We start from the raw sequence: 25,116 nt of genomic DNA on the forward strand, positions 1-25,116 counted from the left end.
CCTTGCTTGAAGGTGCTATGTTGGGCTCTCACCCCAATCTTAATGTCCTTGTCTAGAGGTGCCATTCCCAGGATCCTTTGCCAGAGCTTGTGGTCATTGTTTAGAGGTGCAATTTTCAGGTTCCCTTGTCTGGTCTTATGGTCCTTATTAAGCATTGCAATTCTTGGGCTCCTTTGCCCAGTCTTGTGGTCCTCGTTTAGAGGTGAAAAAAACTGAGTTATTGGATGATTGAATCAACAAATATAACATTACATAGTAGATATCTTGAGCAAAACACTTACTGGTAAAATTTATTTTGGTCCACAGTATCTTATGACCTTCTGAGACCTTTCTTGAGAAGGATCCTACAACTTCTATGCTCTCGACCTTGTTTCCTTAACCCTTTAAGGGAGGTTTCCCATACTTCATGTCTAAATAGTCCATCAAACACATTTCCCCCCGGCCCCCCCCCCCCCCCCGCCCTCCCCCCCCTTCCCTTCGCTGCTCATCGACCGTCTCAGTTTGGTGTCTTCCATCCTTCCATCCAGCCCTTATTATTTATGCATTCGTGGATTGCTTGTGATACCTTTGCAATGGTCTGACATAGGTCTTGGGCTAGTCCTGGAGAAAGGGCTTGAGAAACTGAGGGTGTGTGATTTCTTGGAATAGTGCCTTATAGGCCACTCACCCATCCAACCCCTCCATCTCAGCTAACACCTAATTAAACCTGATTAGGTAGTCTAGGATGGACTCCTTCACCCTTGTCTTATGGCAAAGAGACTAAGCTTGGTGAGTGTAGGTTTATATAGAATGACCTATGAGCTGTAGATCGTCTGATGGTTGATCTTGTGTAGATCTCATTGGCTCGATGATCGTCGGATCTGGGGGCTCTCCTTTGGGGCTATAGAGTCATGCCTAGTTCAAATAAGGAAGGCAATTATGCAACCTCTATCCGTTGTTGATAGGGATGCTCTTGTGTATCTCGGATTTGGCGCCAAATATCTCACCATGGGCAGATATAGCTTTTAGTCTCCCAATAATTTTCTCAACCTGATGTCTGTTCGCGGCAAGCCATGTCATTAAGGTTGAGCCACTTGTATTCTATACTTGATGCAAACGTCCTCATAGATCTACTTGAGGGAGATCAGGATGTGCACGACCTAGCGATGGTTCCTGTGTATGCCATGTTGTAACTTTTTCCATGCTGTATGTGCCATTCTGGACAGAAACTATCTTAATGAGACATGCTTGACATAGCCTAGAATTACCCTACTTATGTGTAATTTTGGCATTACAATATATTAAATATAACTATCCATATAACAAATATCGTATATCTAACGTATTCAATATGGTATGGTAAGGGTATCAGGTGTTTCCTTCAATACCATTAGCATATGATTTGACACTCTTATCCTACATATTGGTAGGGCAGCTCAGCTCAGTCAGGATAGATCAAACACTCAATCTTCACCTTAGTCGTTAATTATCCTAATCTAATTTGAATCCAATGTTAGGGGGTTTTTTTTGGTAGCAATTATCACAGTCAAAATTTTAAGTCCAATTTACCAAAAAAAAAAAAAATTTTTTTTTTTTTTTTGTTTGAAGTCCAAGCGTTGTTCGAATATGTTACGAGTCGCCATACGGCCAAACTTGCGTTTACAGGAAGAACCACAAAAGAATTTCGGGTTGGAATAAAATCCGAATAGAGTGAGGAGAAGACAAAACAGAGGAAAGGGTTTATTTTGGAAAACCGAACAGAACGGGTGGGGTGTAACGGTTGCTAGAACCTGAAACCAAAGGAAGAAGAGATTTACAGTACTAAAGAAAGGTGCTGCTTCGCAGCTTAGATGAACAAAGACGATGAAGGAGTCGACCAGTAGATGAGAATAACCAGTAGATGAGAATCGACTACAACAGGAAGGCGAAACGTCCATGTACGAATTTTTTATTCTTCTAATTACAGTTTGTTGATTCTCTTCTTCTCTCGTTCTCCTTCTCTTCAATCTGTTAGTTAAAATTTAGTCTCGAAGGACCTCTTTGTTTAGTAATATCCTTTACGATAATTTTATAATTTGGAATTCGGTTCTAAGGCAGGAAAATCTCCAAATAGTTGTCGATCGGTCTCTTCTACTGAGAGGGATACATTTATGAAATTAAAGGTGACTGCTAAATCGTTGAATGAAACATATCTAAATTAAAGTTTTTTATCCCGTTGAAGCATTTTCCTCATGTTCTCTCCCTTTATATGTGCACTTCAAATTCTATTTTTTTCTAAAATTTTGGCAGTTGATGCATCTTAGGATACATGCGTTATTTTCCGGATGAGTAAAATTTCAATATTCTAAATGCAATTTGTTGTTTCACATTGAAGTCGAAGATCAGATGGAGATAGCTGGGCTTGAGTTGTTCCTTAACATTCAAAACCTATGATCACTATCATCCTGTTTCTTATTTAATTTTTTTTTCTTCCACTTTTCTTGTTTTAGATCTGTTTGTCAGAGAGCTCCATTTAGTTCTTTGATTGTATGTGGTGAATTTATTTTTGGTAGTCAAAGATAATTTGTCTGTTGGTTTCATGTAATTTGATATATTTTTTTTACTTTCCTTGGTGCTTACTTAAACTTGGGTTTTCAATTAGACTGTTCAGAGTGATATTGGAGGTACTGCTGATGGGTGCTCCAAAACAGAAGTGGACAGCAGAAGAAGAAGCAGCCCTTAAAGCTGGAGTTGTAAAGCATGGGGCAGGCAAATGGCGCACGATACTGAAAGATCCAGAATTCAGCAGTGTCTTGTCATTGCGTTCAAATGTAGATCTCAAGGTAATAATTTTAATTTCTTATTTTTGATGAAAGGAAACTCAACAAGTTTTCTGGCTTGACAATTTGGAGCCAATGGTAGCTCTCATGAGGATTCTCTACGTTGCAGTACCAAATATAAAGTTTTTTGCTTAATTGGCTTATGAATTTATCTCATGTTGTGCCCTCTACTGTAACTGTTACACTCCTTATTTCTGTGGTTTGTTTAATGTTTGAGGTTTTGACTTGGCCAGGATAAATGGAGAAACATGAATGTAACAGCACAAGGGTATGGGTCTAGGCACAGGGGTCGGTTAGCAGTAAAAAAGAATCAACCTCTCCTTAAACATGATGATAATTCAATGGCTCTTAGCCTGGTGGTTCGGAGCGATGATGAAATTATGGATGCTAAGCCTTTAGCAGTTTCTGATGGAACATTGCAGGTTGCTGCTCCTAAAAAATCTATACCAAGGTCAGAGTTGTTTTCTGTCTGATGTTCTGATCATATTCCTGAACTTTGATTTGTGAAAATTCATTGCTGCCAAAGGTAGTAAAATCTATTTAGAACCATTAAGAGTTCTATAAATCATCTTTGAAAATTGATAAGAGTCCAGTAATTTGTATTCGAATGGTTGTATTGGAGCATGGAATGACTTTGTGATGCAGATCAAATGTAGCATATGAGGTACTCAAATAGGAACAAAATCCACGCTATGCAGTGGCTCATTGTTCAGTTTTTGTACCAACATATGGGCAAATTCATGGCCATAATACTGGCTTAAAGCAAATTTTTTTATCTAAACTGAACCAGGGTTCAGCCAAACTCCGATGAATTTGAGTGTTCAATTTTATTAAGTAGTTATAACTTCTTGTTAAGGAGTGGATAGTTTTGTTTGAATAGAATTCCTATTCCTGCTTTTAAGCTCTACTTCCCCCCCTCCCAATCTGTAAGTACGATCTAGTTTCTATAAAGCAATGTAAGGCCTGGAGCCTATCCCACAATCTTCTTAATGGAGAAAGCTCTTGCTTACCTAAGTTCTGTGATGAATCAGAATCCAATTGTGGTGATTCACAGGTGTGTTGGTGAATCTTAGGTCATTTCTGTCATTTCTCTTCTTCCCATCTTTTATCTCTCTAAGTTGCTGAAACACAGATCAGTGCATCCTGTGTGTATTACCTCTGGTTTTTGATTTTGAACCTTATTTCTTGTCACTGTTTATTTATTTCGTTCTGTTGCTTACTTGCTGGATATCACCCCGACTATTTCTTATTCTTGTTCCTTCTTCAAGTCAGTATGGCAGTTCCACCGGTTTTTCTATTTTGGTTCAGATTCCTTTTCCAATTAGGATTCTGTGATACCCATTAATGGGACCATCAGTTCTAGTTTAGGTATTCCACCGTCCAGTGCAATAGGCTTTTGAGTTGATTTTTTGTAACAATTGACCATTTATTATTTTGCAAGATGTCTTTCAGTGTTAATATTGGGGTTCTTCAAACCCTGCGGTTATGGTGTAGGGGCTTTTTAGAATGATCTAGGGTTTATTGAAATCTAAATCTGAATTGTGTTAGTTTTATTCAGATTTGAAGTTTCAAGGGAGGGTAATCTAGAAAATTGGGTTTTCTAATTCTAGGGTTCTAGGGAGTGGTTGGGATCATGGTAGAAGATCTCACTCTCGAGAGAGATCTCGCCACCTGAAAAAGAGAGATCTCGACCATCTCGGTGAGATCTCGGTCGAGATATACAACTTTTTGGCATCAACTCGGTGGCCCATCTCGGTGGGTTTTAGGTTCTCAATTGGGTTGAAACTTGGTATTTAGCTTATTTAAGGCCTTTTGAACATGTTGGTGGCCTTGGATTTGTTAGAAACAACCCTATGTATGAATTCTAAGTCTACCCATAGTGTGAAACCGAAATGTAGTAGGATTAGGGAATGCAATGTTATACAACATGTAATATAGAACCTTTAAGGCATATAAATGAAAAGCAAGTATATCAAATGCATCAACTAACTTAAATGTTATAAAATTCCATCCATATGAGTATCACAATCTCAATTTTCAAGAATAAAATAATTATACAACCATTAGAAGTTCTATATAAGTCATTAAATCAAAAATTCATAAGACAAGTAGAGAATGATTGATCTTCCTTGTTGTAGATGTGCTAAGAGTAGTTGCAAGTGAAAATTCAGCCAAAATCCACAAAAAAATGTAAAAATTGAGAGTTCCAGCGAGATCCAGGGCAAGATATGGCGAGATATGGCGAGATATGGCGAGATATAGCAAGATATGGCGAGATCTCGAGTGAGATATCCCAACTCGCTGCTCTCGCCCTCCATCTCGTCTCGCCAAGCTAAAAAAACGAGATATCTCGCGAGATCTCCCACCATAGCTGGGATCAGGGTTGAAGGTAGAGGAGGGGAAGGGGATGTTGAATCCAAAAGGGAATTGGATTCAGCTGATGATGGGTTTGAGAGATCTAGTTGGAGATTAGGGTTGGTAGGTTCTTATGGAAGAAGATGAAGTGCAGAAATTTTAGTGTTGGTAGGCAAATTAGTGAGGGTTACGATCGAAGGCTAGGTAGGGGGAGGGGATAATGATTCCTAAAGGGGGTGGATTGAGGGAAGGGAATTGAAAGTTGTAGATAATAGGGTTTGGGAAATAGAATAGGGCTACTGCAAGAGAGAAGGGGAGGGGGAATTAGGGTTGTGATGGGGGAGAAAGATGACGAAACTTGCTATGTAGGCTATTTTAGGCCTTTGGAATACAGTGGTGTTCTCAGGTTTAAGGCATAAAATTCTAAATTAGAGTAATTACTACAAAGAAGTAAAAGGCTAAAAAGCACTATTCTATGCATATTATACTCAAACAAAGTATTCAACTTGTACTTTCATGTTCAAAGGTGTCTGTTATAAACAATATAGATGATGCAACCAGATTCAGGGCCAAAATAGGCCTAGGGTTGTTTCCCCAAACCCTATGACCCCTAGCACCAGCTGAGGTATTTTGGTAATTTTGCCTTTTGTTGAGTCCAAATTAGGGTTTAGGTTGGGTCCATGATTTTTGTGGGACCCTAGATCTATTTTTGTTTTTGAGTCCATATTTGTCAAGTTAGTAAAGAGTCCTTGTTAGGGTAGGATTCCTAAGAATTGAAAGTCTCCTAAGTTTGTCCTACTTATTGCAAGGATTCCATATCTACTCCTAGAATTCAATTTGGATTTTTCTAGAGTGAGATATGAAGGTTCCTTGTGTTAGTAATAGTCTTTTAGTCAAGTAGGAGTTTTAGTTTGAATTGCCTTGTAAGTTAAAAGTCCTAGTGTGAGTTCCTTTAAAAGGATATTAATAAGCCTCCTAGTATTGTAATCAGGAAGTTTGATGAGATTAATTGAGAGCTGAAGGCAGCCTGTGGATTTGTGGGTTCCCTAGAGGGGGGCCTGCAGCAGCTTCAAGAAGAAAAGTTCTGCAGATTTTCCAGATTTCAACATTGCATTCCAAGTGAGTGCTAAGCCCCCACCCCACTCCCAGCCCTATTCCCTTTACTTCTCTCCTAACTGCAACCCTCCCTCTACTCCTTCCAACCCTAATTCTGGTTCCCAGCCCCTTCCCCCATTGTAGGTCATTCCCCATCCATCCCAAACCCTGCAACAGCCATAAAGCCCATCCTTCATCCCTAAACCTTAACCCCTAACCTCTCCTAACCCTCCCTAACCCTAGACTACAGTCCCAGCCCCTCCCTCTTATCTATTCTTCTTCTTTTCCCTTTACTACTTGCAGCACTCCTGGAATTTTCCAGAAATTGAAACCCAGAACTGCAGCAGCCTTCTAGTCTAATAGAGACCTATCTCCTTTTCCTAAATCTCTCCCGTTTAGGAAATAAAACCTAATCAGTCTCTTACTTTTGACCTAAATTTTCAGCCCTTCCCTTTCCCCTAATCCTGGATTTCCAGCCACTTGTTTTCTTATAGGAAACCCTAACCCTAGAATTTTCAAAACCCTAGATCTCCCTAAGCCTTCTTCCAGTCCTTGAATCCTTTTAGGTTTAGCATCCCTAACCCAATGATGTAACCAAGGAGGATGGGTTTCGTTTTGGTATAATACCTTCAGTCTCAGTAATACTTTTAGGGTTTGGGAATGGGATGGGAAGGTTTTAAGGCTCTTGGCAATCTCTAATTAGGTTGATTTTTGGTTGTCCAAGGTTTAGGGAAAGTTTGGGTTAACAAAGGCCTAGATGGGTTGAGAAGGAAGAAGAGTTAGGGTTTTAACTCGTTGGAATGAGATTGGAATAGGGTTCGTAATTGAGGGAATGGGGCCAAGGAAAGCTTGATGCAAGGGTTAGGAGGTTTCTTGCTCAACCTTTCTTTCTTTTCTTAGTTGCACAAGACTTTGGGGGCTGTTTCTTAGTTCTGAAAGTGAGGGAGGGTACTGCTGGTCAAATGGTGAGTGGTCTAAAAGGCTGAATTAGGTCAAATTCTTGGACTGGTAATAAGGAGAGCAAGTCTTGATGGTTCTTGATCTGAAATTGCAGAAAACAGCTACCAGCTTGCCGCAGGGTAGAGGGAGATGAGGAGAAGGAAAAGGAATTAGGGCTGGGGTTGGAGATCGGTTTTAATTTACTGATTTGCAGGTTCTTAACAGGACAGATTGCAGGCTTTGTGAAAGCTTCCTTGGATAACCACAGGAAAGGACCCTACTCGATACCTCGTTGTCTGTAAATTCTTCATTCTTCCATTTATCAAAGTTGATTGTTACAGCTGTCGGTATGTGAATTTTTGGCTGTTACAAATATTCCAAATAAGGCTACCTAGGAGACCCAAGCTAGACTGATTTTGGACTCCTGATTAGACTAGACAACTACAACTGAAAATAAAAGATTAACTGAGATTCTGTAATTAATAAAGGAACCAACTGATAACATAACAAAATAAAGGAAAGTAGACAAAAATACCCCTTAAGGCTTGGCTCCTCTGGCTCTTGCTGGGGGCTTTTTTGTTGCTTACATCACCCAATTAATGCTCGACCTTAACCCTAGCTTAATCCAAACCCTAGAAACCCTAATTTTCATAAAACCCTAGAATCCCCAAACCCTAGCTTGAAAATTGAGGTCTGAATTCAACAAAACAGCTGAGTTTTCAGACTTAACTCAACAAACCCTATATGCTAAACCAAATCTAACCCTAATCCTTGTTCAACCCTAGGTCCATAAGTCAGCCAGATACCTTCAACAGTATTGTATTGCATGCCCTCGAGGGCTGCTGATTCTCAGGAAGGGACTCTGGGTGGACCTAGATGTTGGGCATTATCTCAATTAACCAAACCCTACATCCTGGTTCACAATAATAGATGTTCAAACTTCAAGTTCCAATATAGTAGAACAGCTGGGACCCTTTGTCATATATTCGATGCAGATAAGTTTCTTGGGCACATCATTGAGGTACATGCAGCTGTTTGTAGAAAGATACAACAACAACAACAAGAAGAAGCCTTGTCCAACTAAATAGGGCTGGCTACATGGACTCTTACCTTCCAATCAACTCTATTTGAGGCCATATTAGATACAAAGCCTAAGCTTTGCATATCCTTTCTCACCACTTCCCTCAAGGTTATCCTCTCATCGCTTCTCCAAACAGGGTTATTTACAGGCCTCCATTGAACATGGCGTGTCACCTCAAATGACTTTCTTATAACTTATCATTTATTGTGGCTACTCCCAAACTAGCTCTAATATTATTGCATCCTGTCTTATTTTTTCTAATTTTTCCACTCATCCATCTTAGTATCCTCATTTTGTATAATGATAGCCCTTAATAATGACACCTACAATGTAAACACAAATATACATAGAAAATATGTAGAATCACGCTTGGAGACATGGTAACAGTGAAAGGCAAGCCAGCCAGGTGTGCATCAAAGGCTCCACCCAAAGAAGATGGGTCCTTCATGGTCCTTAAAAGGATGGTCCCAATGCCTATGTCTTAGGTCTGCCCTCTTTACACATGCACTAGTGATATCTTCTATGTGGATGATCTTCATCTCTACATGGGCACCATTCATATGAAGGTGATGTGGAGCAGATTCTAAAGCTGCCCCAACTAAAGCTACCAGACAAGGACACCATCAAGGAAGTCCTAGAAGACATGCTGAGGCCACTAGAAGAATGCCTTGGGTATTATGCTTTCCTTGTCAAATGAATAGGCAGACACAGGGAATAAAGCACTTGCTTTCATGTGGATGACTTCAAGACACTTAATTTAGACCTCTGTAAGAGATGCATGTCATTACCCATTCACTGGAGAGTTGGAGATGAATGTTTTTGAGAAGGGGAGAGCTGATGCAGTATCTGAACCCTCAAGCTCCAAGACCAAGTGTGTGGAGGGGGGGGGGGGGGCAAGAGAACCCCCTATGGTTGCTGCTCAGCAGCTTGTTTGTAGTTTTAATTAAAATGTTTAGTGTATTTGACAGAATTAGTGGCAGAGTTGTAATTCTGTCCACTTCAGGGGCTTATTAGGCATGTGAGTCTTCCTTATTGTTCTCTTAAAACATGTGGTTATTTATTTTAGGTCAGCTCTTATGTAGGGCTAACTATAAACACCCTGTAGTATTAGAAGTCATTAGAACAAGGCTGGGAACTCAAATCGGGTTAGGAATTCCGGCCCATAATTTGTATAAATAAACTCTTCCTCTCGATGGGGAGAGGTCAGATTTTGAATATTGCATACAAGCTTCTCTTCGAGCATCTCTCGTGTGTTAAGTTCTGGATTTGTCAATTGGCATTGATGAGCCAAGGCTTAGGAAGGTTCTAAGTGTAATCAAGCTTAGAATATTGACTATTGCTGTATACGACAGCCTGTGACTTCCATATTCAGGTGAATTGCAGGACCCATTAGGCTTCAATCTGACCCAAGATTTAGGTTGGATCTACACCAAAGTAATTGTTAGATTTGTCCCACACTTTAGTCACATCACCCCCTTAACCCTGGTGATCTTAGATTCTAGGTTGACCCCTTTCTGACTATATGATTTGTAGATATAAATATCTTTTTTGAATTTTTTACTCCCTCGATCCCCTAAAACAACAACCCTCATATCTTCAAATTTAATCATCCAAACTCAGCCAAACTTGGGGGATCATATTCCTATACCAACACCTACATTCCTTTAAGTTTCACCCTGATTCCAATTACCTTTCATCTCATATCTCAAGAACCTACCCCATCCCACCATTCATTTCACCATTCTAAATTTCCCCAGAACTAACGCCCCATTATCCATGGTATTACTTTATCCCAATTAGCCCAACCAAGGATTTTAGAGTCCACTAGTTTAAACCCAATTGAGAAGCCCATGCATAAACCAACCCATACATTATACCTGAAATCAATATTCAGGCCTGGAAACTGGTCTAGCCTTGGAGACCTCAGCCCTATTTGAGTAAAGCTGCATCAGTGGGTTAGATCAGGATACCTAATTGGTGCTTAAGAGTTATTTCCTGAGTTATTTACTTCAAGTGGTCTTTTAGAATGTCTAGGAGTCCTGAAGTTACAGTTCACGTGGACAATAATCCTAGTCTGTTTTTGGTATCAACTTTTAATTTTGTGTTCTAGTTTGAAAACTATGTCTGGTATCAACTTTTAATTTTGTGTTCTAGTTTGAAAACTATGTCAGCAATGTTGCTATAAATATGGATGTAATTGGTCAGTTGAGCCGTGAATTGATAAATTGAATTTTGAGTTTTGTTCAGCGCTATGGATTATAAATTGCATGGTGCTGTATTTTTTTGCAATCGATTGATTCTTGGCATGTTCTGCTGGATTTACCTTCTGTGGTTCTAGGTTGGAAATTATTATAATTGAAGCAATAACCAAGTTGAAGGAGCATGGTGGCTCTAACAAAACTGATATTGCAGCATACATTGAGGTATTTTACTTCTATCATGTATGGCATTATTGTGTGGACTTGAATCATGTAGGATTTGCAACAATTTGTTTTATTCTTGTCTTTCCAATTTCTTATTTCTTTGTGTATGGGCTGTTTTTTTTTTTTTTTTTTTTTCCATCTGCATTTCCTATTTATTGTTCCAGTTAATTGGCAGAGTGGAGTCTGCGTAGGAATCTTATAATAAGCCAGATGCTGTTCGTTGTATTGTTTCATTCGGTTTAGATAACCTGACCATTTACTTATTGTGTAGGATCAATATATGGCACCTGCTAACTTCAAAAGGCAATTGTCAGCAAAATTGAAAAAGTTGATAGCAAGTGGAAAATTGATTAAGGTACATTTTATTGAAAAAATGTATTTTGATGCAGTAATCTATAGTGCTACTAAAGAATTGAGATGTTTGGAAGACAAATTAGATTGTGCAGCAATCTCATGTGCCGTAATTTATTTTCATTTTCTTGATTTATTAAAAGCAATTTGTTGAAGAGGAAAGGAAGAAGAATGATTGACAATAAATATATAATGTTGCTTCTCACATATGATATGCTTGGAACAGGAAAGAGGTATCTCTTCCTTAGCTAACTTATCAACTGAAAAATTGATGATTCTCTCCATTGATTGGGACATGAGAAAGTAGTTTGAGAACTTGTAATATCTCAGTCTTTTTGGTAAGGTCAGACAAGAATAAGATTGAAACGGAGTAGACGACGACCCCAACTCGGTTGAGTTGAAAGCTCGGTCTGCTGAAAGCCTGAAACTAGTTCAGTAGTGATACAAATCAGCACCACAAACCTTGGTTTTCTTCTAAATTGCCTCTGGAAGTTCCTTGGATCTGTGTCACACCCTCACAGATTTTTAATACCACCTGATGTGTTCAAACAATATTCTTACCACCTCTGAGTGTACAAATTTGATCATAGTCACAATCCCAAGAACATCTTTTCTCATATTCTAAGATGTTTTCCAGTTGGAATCCCATTCTTTGGATTCTCTAGCTGTTGCAGACATACAAATGAAGAGGTGTGCTTACCCTTTTCTCCTTGGACTATTCAAGTTTATGAGTATTAAACTATTAATTTAATGGTGTCTGTTAAGGGAACATAAATTTAAGAGAGATGGATGAGCACTTTGTACCTGGAGATGATCTTTATTATGGTGTTGAATTTTATTCTTGAGAGGAAAAGAGCATATTGTATCATGTGATTATGGAGTTGGATGTTTTAGTTGGGGGGGGGGTGATTGGCAGTTAAATACACTTGGATTGCAGCATTTTGTTGTACATTATCGTCCTCTCAATATTTTGTTGCTTTTCTTGCTGGCAACGTCTGGCTTCTCCATAATCATCTGCACCATATATTTATCTGTTTGTTTGAAGATCATAAGTAAGAATTCATGACGTTTTCACAGTGAGCTCATCTAATCGAGAGTAGATGGAAATAGGACCCCTTTTGTTGATAAAACATTCTATCTGATGCTGTGATGGAACAAATGGATCAAGTACAAAGCCATAATTTTCATCTGAGCACTTGGTCGATGACCCTGATCTGTGTCTTAGTGTTTCCTTTCCTCTGTTTTCAGTTAAGTGACATGTTTCAGCAGTACATTGAACCATAATACTCTTCGCTGCCATTGTTTGAAAGGTAAAGCGTAAGTACAGGATTGCTCCACGCTTGACCTCAGAAGGAAGAAGCCCTGGCTTGCTACATGATGGAAGACCAAGGCATACTTCCAGAACAGAGAAGGATGGTGTCAAAATTCTTACTAGATCCCAGATTGATGCAGAGCTGGCAAAGATTAAAAATATGACTGCACAGGATGCTGCTGCTTTTGCTGCTCAAGCAGTGGCAGAGGCGGAGATAGCCATGGCAGAAGCTGAAGAGGCAGCAAAGGAGGCAGAAGCTGCAGAAGCTGATGCGGAAGCTGCCCAGGCCTTTGCTGAAGCAGCAATGTTGACGTTGAAAGGCAGAGCCGGTTCAAACATGGTAAACTTTTCTTTCATCCTATATAATATTCATGTGTTTGCATTTTTTACAGTATTTCATTGGGTAAGCATCTGATCTAGAAGCATGACTCATCAGGTATGGAAATTACATCTCATTATTAACAAGTTTTAATGTTTTGCTATTTATTAGGTCAAACTTACAATTTTTCATCTGGATTGTGAATAGATCATATGGAAGAACAGATGAGTCCCACTGAAACTAGGATATCGAGATAGATCAGTGGTAGACAGAAGATAAACTTAATAATGAATGCATTTGTGGAGCTTTTAAGGTAGTTTCCATTAGGTGGGAGGATGAGTGAAGGTCAATTGGGATGGTCCCTAACAAGTAAGATTTAGGTTTTGAAGGACAAAAGCTTAATGAATATGGTCAAGATAGACTTGCCGATTGGTTATTGAGGTAATCTGAACTTCAGTGGACTCTTGGAGCAAATTTCATGTAGTTGATCATTTTTAGCTGGGAGCCTGGGGCAGTTCCTAGTTTGAGATGAGTGTCCTCAGCATGAAATCATTCAGTTGCCATTGGACATTGGAGTCATGTGATTATTGGTTTTCCTTTTCTGTTATTAGTTGCCCTAATAATAGTGATGTAGGTCCTGTAGTCTAGGTCAGTTCCCAGCAGCATTAGAAGTTTAATTCGATACCAGGGGAGTTATGGTCATTTTGACAGCTCTACTTGAACCCAGCTGGGTAATTATAATTAGGAGGAGCTCGTTAGCAGTCCAAATTTGTTTTTAAATTATTATTTAGTCAGTCTAGGTCGAGATAAGTAAGACTCCCTTTTGTCCTAGTTAGATTCTGTTTTTTATGTTAAAGTCCTAGTAGGGGTCGGTACTAAAGGCTATAAATAGCCAATCTATGCTTGTAACAAGACAGTTTTTGATGAATAAAGTTATGTTATTGAGGAGTTGCAGTAGAGATCAAGGTTCAATTGAGGTTTCTAGGGTTTTTAATTCAGGAGATTTCCTGCGGCAGCATCACTGGAGTGTTTTCCTTTTACATCAACTTCATTCCTAGCCTTTCCCAAGTGGTAAGCAAACATCTCTTGCCTTCTCTCTTCTTGTCCTCCATCACACCTTGTTGTTTTCCTCCCTACTCCACTCTCTTCTTCTTCTCCAAACCCTAATTTTCTCTTCTAGATTCACAACACCCATTCCCTACCACTCAACTCCAACCTCAGCCCCAGTTACCATCAAGAAATCCTAAAGTCCTGGGAACTTGATTCTGAAACTGAGAATAACCAGGGTCAGATTTAATTTTCAAGCACCCTAACCCTATTACCTTCCAGCTGAACCCTGATACCTACCATTCAGACCCTAAAAACCTTCAAAACCCTACAATTCCTTAGCTGCATGTTATACAGATCTAGTTTTGACTGCTGTTCATCTATTTTGATCTTGGACTTTGGCGCCTTACCCTGTTGAGGCTACGTCAGAGTGGTATCAAAGCCATGGATGAGTCAGCAGTAACTAGAGCTTCAAAGAACATGCAGAAGACCCTAGTAGATGTTTCAAGACAGGTACAACCGTACAAGGTCTAACAGCTAGTCTTGTTCAAATAGAGCAACTCCGCAGGTAAGGAGAATTGTCTCTTCCTTCACTCCAATGGTAAATTCCCAAATAGTCATTTCCCCCATGTGGAGAGTTTAGTGGACAGCCCAAGTATGGGGAAGATGTTGATAGAGATGCCTATACTGACATTGCTATAGGTGGTTCCAGAGAAGAAAGAGACACGAATGGTCATACCAAAGAATCTAGGTATGAGAATCCAATCTTTTGGGTAGAAAGAAACCACAAAAGGTATGTTGCTACCATTTTGAAATGATTAAGGATCGCCAAAGTAATATCTAAACCCAATGATTCAAAGTAATGATAAAGGATCCATGAACAAGAAAACACCATTCATTTTCAATGGTCTTAACAATACAATTGAACTGAGAAGCCCATGTATGAACCATGGTTAATTTTACTTTCCCATCTAGCTACTCTAGGGTGGGGATTAGGTCCTGGTGGGGAAGTTATAGACACCTTTCCTTGGTCCATGAATCTAAGAAATAGTGAGAATTCCTGATCTCTCTCAATTTGAAGATCCATGATTTGAATTGATGCCCTTTTATTGATTCCTTCTAAAGATTTCATTTCAATTGGAATTTGGTTATTTACGATGTATGACGATCCTTGTTAAGCATCCATCAACTCATCGTTACTCTAGATGGTGAAGATGTTATTGACTATGAACCATATTGGGTTATCTACATAGAGGGATGGAAAAAATTGTAGAAAACCAAACAATTATACAATATCTGCCTTATGTAACACGTTGGGATTATTTAGCTGCTATGTTCACAGAGGCAATAACAGTAAATGGACCAGAACAGCTGGGAAACATTCAAGTACCTAAAAGAGCCAGCTATATCAGAGCTTATTATCTTAGAGCTAAGTTATATAGCTTCTCATTTGTTATGGCTTGGTCCTTTTATGGGAGATATTGGTGCACAGACTCCCTTTTTTCTATATTTTTCAGAGAGAGAGAGAGGGAGGGAGATAGTTGATATACTATCTGTTTGAAGCTGCCACGGGTATGTGAACAATTTATAATTATTTTCATATTGGAGGAGTAACTGCTGATTTTTACCTGATGGCTGGATAGATAAATGTTTGGATTTTTGCGATTATTTTTTAACAGTGGTTGCTAAATATCAAAAGCTTATTATGTGGAATTCCATTTTTTGGATCGAGTTTGAGGGGGTGGGCATTATTGGTGGAGAAGAAGCAATAAATTGGGGTTTATCAGGACCAATGCTATGAGCTTCCTAAATCCAATGGGATCTTAACGTTGATCGTTATCATTGTTATGACAAATTTGATTGGGAAATTCAATGGCAAAAAGGAGATTCTTTAGCTCATTATTTAGTACGAATTAATGAAGTGAAGGAAACCATAAAAAATATTCAATAGGCTGTGGAAGGAATTTAGGGAGGACCCTAAGAAAATTTAGAAGTCTGATGCTTTGATAGAATAAAGGATTTTGAATGGAATGATTTTGTATATCGATCCATTAGAAAAAAGACCTTCTCCTACTTTTGAATTGTCGAAACAAGAACTTTTACGAGTGGAAGCCCCAAAAGGAGAGCTGGGATATGAATGTGGAGTAATGCCACACAAAGAAAGACCCATCATCACACCACCCACCTTACAAGAGCACATCAGGGCTTAACTCTTTGGTGGATATGACTAGAGGAGATACAACAATCAGGGTTCTGAGTCTTCTGACTACAGGAGGAATCCACCTTCCACCAAACCATCCACACCCGCCTCTGCCTCCACAATTTCTCCATGAAATACTATTCATCCCAAGGCAGACTACAAGGGAAAAGGCCACCTCAGGAACAGCAGTTCAGGTGAGTGTTTCTACTACCATGAGAGAGGACACTATTCTAGGGACTGTCCTCATAAAAGGGAATTGCTATCCTTGATACCAGCCACCAATACACTGAAATGACGTCAGTTGTCCACCGCTAGAAGCAGCCTAAGAAGACAGCTTTGATGAAGAAGAATACCTGGACAATTACCATGACCTTAATGAAGTCCCTAAGATCTTTATAGCGGAAATAGTGGAAGATAAACAGTTGCTGCATTAAGTGACACCAGAAGTGTTACTTGATTCAGCCCCTATTCCATGTGCCACCCACCATGCCCATGGTCTTAAAGAGCATCTTGAAGGGATCAAAGTAGGACAAGATCAAAGCAAGTATGCTAATAGTGGAAGAGAAAGAAAACAGGAGATCAAAGCTAGTATGCTAGTAGTGGAAGAGAAAGAAAACAGGCTGGAGATAGTACTACAGATGTTCACAAAAACATGATCAAGATAACTGTACCAATGAAAGCTATGACTGAACAAGATCCCTGGAGCATGATTTCTGATTTTGTGCATGAGCATGTTGAATTCATCATGCTGCCATGGTTCTTTGAAGAGAAAGTTCTAGAGTTGAAGACTTCATTCCTAGTGGGCCTCCATTGCCTGAGTTTTGCCTAGGAATGGTACAAGCTGCTACACACATGTTCCCCTACACCACTATGAAATTCGAGGCTGAAGGGAAGTCGATGCAAGTCCAGCAGCGTTAGAAGCATAATTTGATACCAGGGGTATTTTGGTCATTTTGACAGTCCTACTTGAACCTATATGGGCATGATTAAAATTAGGAGTTTGTTAGGAGTTCAAATCTGTTTTTAAATTAGTATTTGAGTCAGTTTCATTGGAGATAAGTTAGAAGTCCTAGTTAAGTTCTGTTTTTGATGTTAAGTCCTGGTAGGAGTCAGTACTAAAGCCTATAAATAGCCATTCTATGCTTTTATCAAGACAGTTTTTGGTGAATAAAGTTATTTAAGAGGAGTAACAGCAGAGATCAGGGTTCAGTTGAGGTTTCTAGGTTTTCTAATTCAGGAGATTTCCTGCGGCAGTGCTATTGGACTGTTTTCTTTCACAACAACTTCATTCCTAGCCTATCTAAAGTGGTAAGCAAACATCTTTGGCCTTCTCTCTTATTCCCCTCAATTGCATCTTGGTGTTTCCCTCCCATAACCCTTTCAGCCCCTCTTTATCTTCTCTTAAGACTAATTTTCTCTTATCTCGTCATTCACTCCACAGAATCCTCTCTCCTCCTAGAATCACAACACACCCACTCCCTCTAGCACTCGACCCTGATATCAGCGCCAGTCACCATCAAGAAACCTTAAATTTGAAAACCTAATGTCTCAAAACACTAAAACTGTAGTAACTTGAATCCTAAACTAAGAATAACCAGGATCAGATTTAAGTTTCAAGTCCCCTAACCCTATACTCTCTAGCCAAACCCTGTATACCTACCCTAGAAACCCTGAAACCCCAAAAACCCCAGACTTTCTTAGCCGCAGGGTGTACAAACCCTAATTTTGACTGCCATTCATCTTTTGGCCTTGGACTTTGGCCTTCGCCCTGTTTAGGCTACATTAAATAGTTGTGGTATTTTTCCTTTTGTTTGTATGCCTTTGCATAAAGTGGAGTGGAATGGAATTGTGCAAGCTGATACATCAACCCTGTCTAGTTGGGATATGGCTCGATCTCAATTGAGGTAGAGTTGGATAATCTATGTTTGTGTTTAAAGAAAATTAGGTATAGTTGACTCTGTAACAGCTTATAACGATGGGGGAGTTGGGGATACCACATTATTAGTTATTAGTCTCGTGATGGGGTGGTCCCTTTGGTGGCTCCAATAAGTTTCTGTGAATATTTTGTTGATTACAATCTGAAGTCTTCTGAGTGATTGTGTATTTTCATAATTGGCAACTGAATCTCTGTTTAATTATCTTCTGCAATGACGTCTATCACTCATCGCATAAAAAATCAATGACTTATCAGTTTATAGTTATAAACTTATAGGATATGCATCCACTGGAATCTCATGGCCTCAGTTTGTTTCTTCTCCTTACATGTTCATGTATTCTTCTGAAGGATCTCGAAACTAAGCATGACTAGATTGTAGGTAATCTTGAACAGACCTCAAAACTCAAAATATGATTAGATGGTAGATAATGCTTTTCTCCTCCCTACTATGTTTAAGCCCAAGTAGGAGTCTATTCCAGCTGTACACTGATTGCCAAAGAAGTATTAAGGTTTGAAATCAATTTGTTGTTATATTCAGTGGCCCTTGATCAAGTTTCAAAATTTCGGTTTCAAATAGGCTAGAAACTGAGTTGGGGTCAAAATTTGGACCAACTTAGTGGACACCTAGGAATTTTCTAGGACATCTCAATGGGTGGTTTTTGCTCTATTTTGATGGGTTTTGATAGGGTTTTTGCATGAATCTTATTTAAAGCATAAATAACACAATGGAAGAGTTATTTTGGATAAGAAACCTACGAGAAGTACCATTCATATCCTACTAGTTGAGATGCGTGTCCCTTTTGACAGATACAAAGAGTTGTAAATTGTATTAGAAGTACTTGAATTCAAAAACATAAATGTCATCATCATAAACCACACCAATAATACATATTTGTACTAACATTCCACTATAATTAATTATTAAGTATAAAAGAGAAAATAATTGGTATGTTTTTACCCTTTCTTGATTACTTACAACAAATGTTGAATAATTTTTAAATAATTTAAATAAATAATTAACTGCAGAAAAATAAATTTGACACCATCACAACATAGATCGAGTGATGGTTTCTCACATATATTAGATTTAATGTCACCTATCACGTGTAAGTACTATTTTCTTTTCCAAATCATATAAAAGATAATTTGTGAAACCATCAAATTTAAAATATAAAGAAAACTAGCATCCCACACAACAAAGTTTTACAGCCTAAAATTCGTAGATGATGCTCCTAAATTAAACATAAGGGCTGTAGGGTTTGGGAAAGTAACCCTAGGCCCTGTGCTGCCGTGGGAAATGGTTTACATCATCAACAATCCAACAAAGTGGATGTTTGTTGGCAAAGGACTAAAGGAGTGCTGGGATTTGAGGGAGAAATAGGGATTTGAAGCCAAAAAGTTGGATCTTAGGTTGAAATGCAAAACTAGAGGGGCGGTATCGAGATGAGTCTGCTGAAACTACGTAATTAAAAAAGATAAGCTGAAATGCTTCAAAATGATCGAAGTAGTCGAGACAGTTGAGATTTGGTTGAAATTTTGACTGAGATGGGTGATGGGTCAAATCCTGGGATGTTTTGCATCCCAGGTTTGGTTTTGGCTGACTAAATATGAAATTTCAGTCAAACTTTCGTTTCGACCAAAATTTGGGCTATGCGCCTGATGCAGTAGCCTTGGCTTGGTTGGACCGATATGATGCACTTTGGAAACCCAGACCAAGGACTAGGCCTAAACCAGATTTCTTGTCGGGAAAACACTGGAATTTGTAATAATATTAGTATCATTATTATCTGGGTTTGATCACGTAGAATTTTATTATTATTTCCTTTTCTCAGCTGTAGCCTAGTAGGATAGTTTCTATTCTAGAGAAGTTTCTATTTCTGAAACAAGGCCTATGCCTATTTATTATGTAATAAGGATTTTCAGAGTTATGGTAGTAAATTTGAATATTGAGGTTTAGTTGAGAAACTCAATATTTGTTTTTACTGTGTTACCCTTTCTTCTTCTCCTTCCTATTCTTCTAATCCTCTCTTAGCACAGCCCACCTCAGCAGGCCTTCAGGCTCTGCATTACCCTCATTTCTCCAATCTGGTATTATGGTTTTCGCAGCTTCTTCAGAGAGAGGATAAGAGAACAACTCACAAATTCGGAACATTCCTAAATTCCTAAACTTTAGAATCAAAGAGAATCAAAGAATCTGAAAATAACAACTTTTGAAAACTTAAGGAGGTTCTACACTAGATTGAGCAGTCCCTCAAAGAAGGAAAAACAGAAAAAGGAATCACCCAAATTACTGAATTAAGACAACCTAGTTGTACTTAAATTTCTGAAGACTGAAAATAAGAAGTATACTAAAGTAGAAGGAAATTAGAAATGAATGGTGATTAAAAAGAAATTGACCTAGATATCAAAAAGTATGTATTTAGCTAAGAAAGGCTCCTTATAGACTAAATTTAACTAACTTCACTACATAGATCACAATTACCAAGGTGCTAGGTGATACAAGACATTGGAGAAAAGTAAATACAAGGTGAAACCAAATAGGCCAGCAAGTTGTCCAAGGTTGATGTAAACTCAATTGAATGAGGATTATGGTTCAAGAGCTCAATCTCAATCTTGGTGGCCATATCGGTGGGCCAAAAGCTGAGATATCGAGATCTCGGTAAGATCTCATTGCGTTGGAGGAAAATTATCCTCCCATCTTGACCCAACTCCATGGCCCTTCTTGGTGACTTTTAAGGGTCTTTTGGGGCTGGAAATTGTTGTCCAGCCTATCTTAGGTCTTTTAAACACGCTGGTGGCTTCAGATTGATGAGATAACAGTTATAGTTTTGAGTTCCCTTTTGATCTTAAGTTTGAAACTGCTGCACTGAAGAAGTGAAGATGTCGACTAATAAAACATAAGTACATATGATTTACTTAATATATGCATACATCAAGGTTCAAACTCAATCTACTGTAGGTTCAAACTCAAACAATTGTGATATATTATACATCATACATGTTCATCTTCATTATCAATGTTTAAATGAGTAAGTTCACATGACAAGATGACCATAGTTATAAGTTATACCACGAGAGTACAAAAATAAAAGCACTAACCAGCTCCTCCTCCTCCATCAGCACAAGTGTTCAAAAAAAGAATCAAAATTTGGATGAAACATTACCTTTATTGAAGATTTGGTTGAAAACCTCTTCAATCTTTGCTACAGATGTAGGAGTGTTGTTGATGAGGTCTAGTTGGTGTTCCGGGCAAAATCTCAAGAAAAAAAATAGAAATTAAAAATAAAAAAACAGTTTTTCCAGCAATGCAGAGAAGAGGATGAGAGGACCGAGATCTTTTGAGGTATCGATAGAGTGAAGCGCTTTTTATAACACTGGTTGGACTTGAGATCTTGATTCGACCGAAAATCTCGGTCAAGTTTTACAACTTTTTGGGACTCGCATAATAATCTCATCTCGGTTTTTTAAAGATCTTGAGGTCATAAATAACCCCAGGTGCAAAAGTAGGGTTTGGGTGGATTTGGTTATGGTTTAAGGGGTGTGGTCTCAATAGTGTTGGAATATGTGACCTTGATGGTAGGAGAGGTTGTGATCATTATATGGGGAGGTCTGGGTTGATTACAGAGGTTCAGGTTAGGTCTGAAGGGGTTTCAGGAAATAGGTCAAAGATGGACTGATACAGGTAAAATTGTTGAGTTGGATTTAGGGGACTAAATGGGCTTGAATGAGATGAAACTTGGATTCGCCCCGCTGCTGGCTGCCTAGGAAATGCTCACCAAGTTTCAAGTTTGGGTAGTAGTTAAAGCGTGAGTTATGGGAAAAAATGTGGTTTCAACTCAATAATGGGTTATCTAGGGTTGGCCTGGTAGGTTTTGGCTACAAATGAGATCAAAGGTATGGGGATGATGGGGGTGTTGTGGCTATAGTTTGGTGGAATCTTAATCATGGACAGAAAGAAGGGATTTGGGTTTTCTTTTTTTTTTTTTTTTTTTTTTTTGGGGGGGGGGGGGGGTGGTGTGGTTGGAAACACAAATTAATGGTGATTTGGAGAAGGGGATGGCGGCCCGCACGGGACCATGCTCCCGGGAGGAACCATGGACTGGCTGGGGCCGAACCTGGGTGGTGGGGCTGCCTGCTCGGCCGCAACCGTTGGGGCGCCTGCCCCCTTGTTGGGGGGGTGTGTTGGGGGGGATGGGGTATGCTGTCCAGATACCTGTATGGGGAGCCTTGCAGATGCTTGGATTTCACCCACAGAGGATCTAGGCTTGATCTCACCTTAGAACCATGGTGTTTCTTCAATAGTGGACCTGTTTTTGACCGAATATAACAGAATTGTAGTTGCTGACAAAATATTGGTGAGCGTGACTCGAAGCTGATAAATTTTATTTAACTGAATGGTGGCGTCCCATCGAATTGGTGGACTACTTATAACAAGAATACAGGAGTTATAATAGGGACCAAGACTCATAACAGACTTTGACTGGGAAAGGAAAATAGCACCTAAATAGATATTTTTTTCAGGGACTCGAAGTCTGAAAATTGAGGGTTTTAATTATAAACAAAAACTGGCTTCATAGGAAATTGCCAAGGGACTAGACTGCCCCTCTGTTTGGGCTGAATTACAGAACCACCACTGCCCTATTGGACGTCACAAAAACAAGATGTTGTAAACCAGGTCTAGGGCTAAGGGGTAATTTGGTAATTTCCCTAGACTTAGGGTTTGCCCAGGAAATTCCAGCAAAAGGGGTAGGGTTTTAGGGTTTCTAGGGTACTTAAGGCCTGCTGAAACTGAGATTCAGATCTGAATTCTATTGTTATCAGAATTCCAGATTTGAAATTTGAATTCAAATGCCAAATTAGGGTTTTGGTTAGGGTTAAGGAAGGGGGAAGGGCTCGCTGTTCTGCCGTTCAGAGCTAAGGGTGCTACTGTTCCACAGTTCAGAATCTAGGTTCAGTGGATGAAGGGCTAAAATGTTAGGAAACCTAGGGTTTTTCTTGAAATTTAAAAATTCTGCAGAACTTCTTGAAGAAGTTCAAAGTCAAGAAAACTAAGCAGATTTGGGGAAAATAATGCAAGGTCTAAATGTAGTACTAGGGCGACCAAAGGGGAAGGGAAAAGAGGGTTAATGGGCCTGGGGTCTGCAGGTGAAGGGGTTCCAAGGGTGCTGTGGGTAAGGGAGAGGGGCTGGGGGGCTCAGGGGAAGATAATAAGGGAGTCATGGAACCTAGGGGGTGCTGCTGAATTGATGTAGCAGCAGGGCAGGGGTTGGGGAAGGTTTGCACAGGGCAGGGGAGGTGGGGGAAGAGCTTGCATGGGAGGGAGGGTGGTGGGGAAGGGCTGTTACTTGCTTGGGCTTGCTGGAATGTTGAAGAAGCTTGCTGGACTTGCTGAATTGACCTTCTGAACTTGATTATTGATTGCGTGAATGATGGAAACAAATTGAGAACACTCACTAAACAACCACAGGGTCCCCCTCAGAGGAACCCGGCCGCTCTCTAAGTAAGATCAGAACTGAACCTGGACCTCAAGCTACAACTGTGGTCCACCGACCACTGCCCCTAAGAACTGAACTATATGCCAGAATGAAGTATTCCAAGGCCCACCACGGCCTGATTGGACACTCTTTAACTGTATCAGGTTCAGTTAACTGGTACTGCATTCTCTCTTTATGCACAAAATGTCAAGACAACAACTCCTGATGTTGCTACATCCTGGTGAATGTTGCTCCTGTCTGGCTTGGTGGTTCTGTACTGTCTTGGTACTTTTTGCAAATAAAGAAAAGCCATTGTCAGAATGTTATCACACCTTAAGATTACTGAATGTAATATGCCGTATGAGGGACAGAATTCGCAAAACTCATAATTAATAGGATAATTCCAGTCATATACTAGTGCAGTTGACAGAAATAGTATTCAAGTAGTTGGCAATCTATTCTGACATCTTAAATTAGTTTAGTAACCATGGGTTTCAGAATTATCAATTTGTGTCATTGCATTAAAATACATCTGTTGGGGTGATCAATAACACATTTTATGGAACACCTGCTAATGATGGCAAAATGCCGGTCCATGTACAAAGGGGTAAAGATTGGCCTGATGGTAACAATTTTCTCACTTCCATTTTTCTGAACTTGAGGAATATGTATGAAAGGACTCCACAAAGATCAGTTGCAGATGTTTATGATCATCCAGTTACTTTTGAGACCTTGATTGATTAACCTGCTAATACAATAGATAATTTTTTTTGGATGACGAATCATTATATATTTTAATAGAAAAAGTTTCTAAGCCCAATCTGTTGGGGTGATCAATAACATTCATTTTCTGGAACACCTACTAATGATGGCAAAATGCCGGTCCATGTACAAAGGGGTAAAGATTGGCCTGAAGGTACAGTCATCTCTACTGCATTCATCTGACTTGAGGAATATGTATGGAAGGATTCCACTAAGATCATTGGCAGATGTTTATGATCGTCCAGTTTACTTTTGAGACCGTGATTGACCTGACTAATACCATATATACCTTTTTGTGGGTGAATGATTGTTATATATTTTTATAGCAAACATTTGTAGTCCTTTTGATTTCTATTGATGACTTGAAATAAATGCAGATGATCCATGCATGACGGAAGACCTCATGAATGTGCTAGATGGTCCATGAGAATGAACATCGGGATTGTCATCACCTGGATCAATCATCAATGTTTATATGCAAATCAAGTTCCAAATTAGAACATGCCTGTACATAGGGGTAAGATATCTCAGTTGTGAAGTTCAATTTTCTTCTACACTAATGAAGCCTGGCTTTTATTAAAACAGCAACTTGGCATCAATTCTGCAAACAGTTTCTTGTTTTCCTTCTTCTTTTTTTTTTTTTTTTTTTTTTTGGGGGGGGGGGCAAGAGCAAACAGGTCTTCTTGATGGTATTGAATCTATGCAAATGTCTTATTTTGACATAGAACTATTGGTCCTTTCATATGAAAACTGAAATGCAGTTCAATGTACAGATAGTGATGAGTAAATAGATAACTGATGCTGAAAGTGAAAATTTTTGGGGTATTATTGCAGCAGTCATATTATGGTGAAAACTGCATAAGTTTGGCTTCTGATCTTACTGTATTGGATTTCTTTGCTTTTACATTACTATCAGAGCATTGTTGGCTATCAGTGGTTTGGTTCAAACATAAAAAGATGCATTTTATTCATTTGTACACCTTGGGATGACAATTAAGCATGCCAAACTAGAAACCTGTGTTGC

General features: G+C 39.2%; 1 protein-coding gene across 3 annotated transcripts; it reads left to right on the forward strand.

Annotated features, from left to right (window-relative positions):
• The first annotated feature begins 1,671 nt into the window (after positions 1-1,671).
• Positions 1,672-24,701, forward strand: LOC149018800 (telomere repeat-binding factor 1-like). 3 transcript variants are annotated; one of them, XM_089152936.1, is made up of 8 exons: positions 1,672-1,916; positions 2,077-2,141; positions 2,630-2,801; positions 3,032-3,249; positions 10,607-10,691; positions 10,963-11,046; positions 12,353-12,694; positions 24,470-24,701. In XM_089152936.1, exons 3-8 carry the CDS (start codon positions 2,652-2,654, stop codon positions 24,482-24,484), a joined length of 894 nt encoding a protein of 297 aa, XP_089009062.1. In that variant the 5' UTR covers positions 1,672-1,916; positions 2,077-2,141; positions 2,630-2,651; the 3' UTR covers positions 24,485-24,701. The 3 variants fall into 3 exon arrangements, with proteins under 3 accessions (XP_089009062.1, XP_089009061.1, XP_089009060.1); XM_089152935.1 differs by lacking the exon at positions 2,077-2,141; XM_089152934.1 differs by lacking the exon at positions 2,077-2,141 and having other exon boundaries at positions 1,673-1,916; positions 2,621-2,801.
• The last annotated feature ends 415 nt before the right edge of the window (positions 24,702-25,116 follow it).

This window comes from Hakea prostrata, chromosome 4, assembly GCF_041222555.1.
Source record: "Hakea prostrata isolate BN-2017 chromosome 4, UWA_Hpros_2, whole genome shotgun sequence".
NCBI lineage: Eukaryota > Viridiplantae > Streptophyta > Magnoliopsida > Proteales > Proteaceae > Hakea > Hakea prostrata.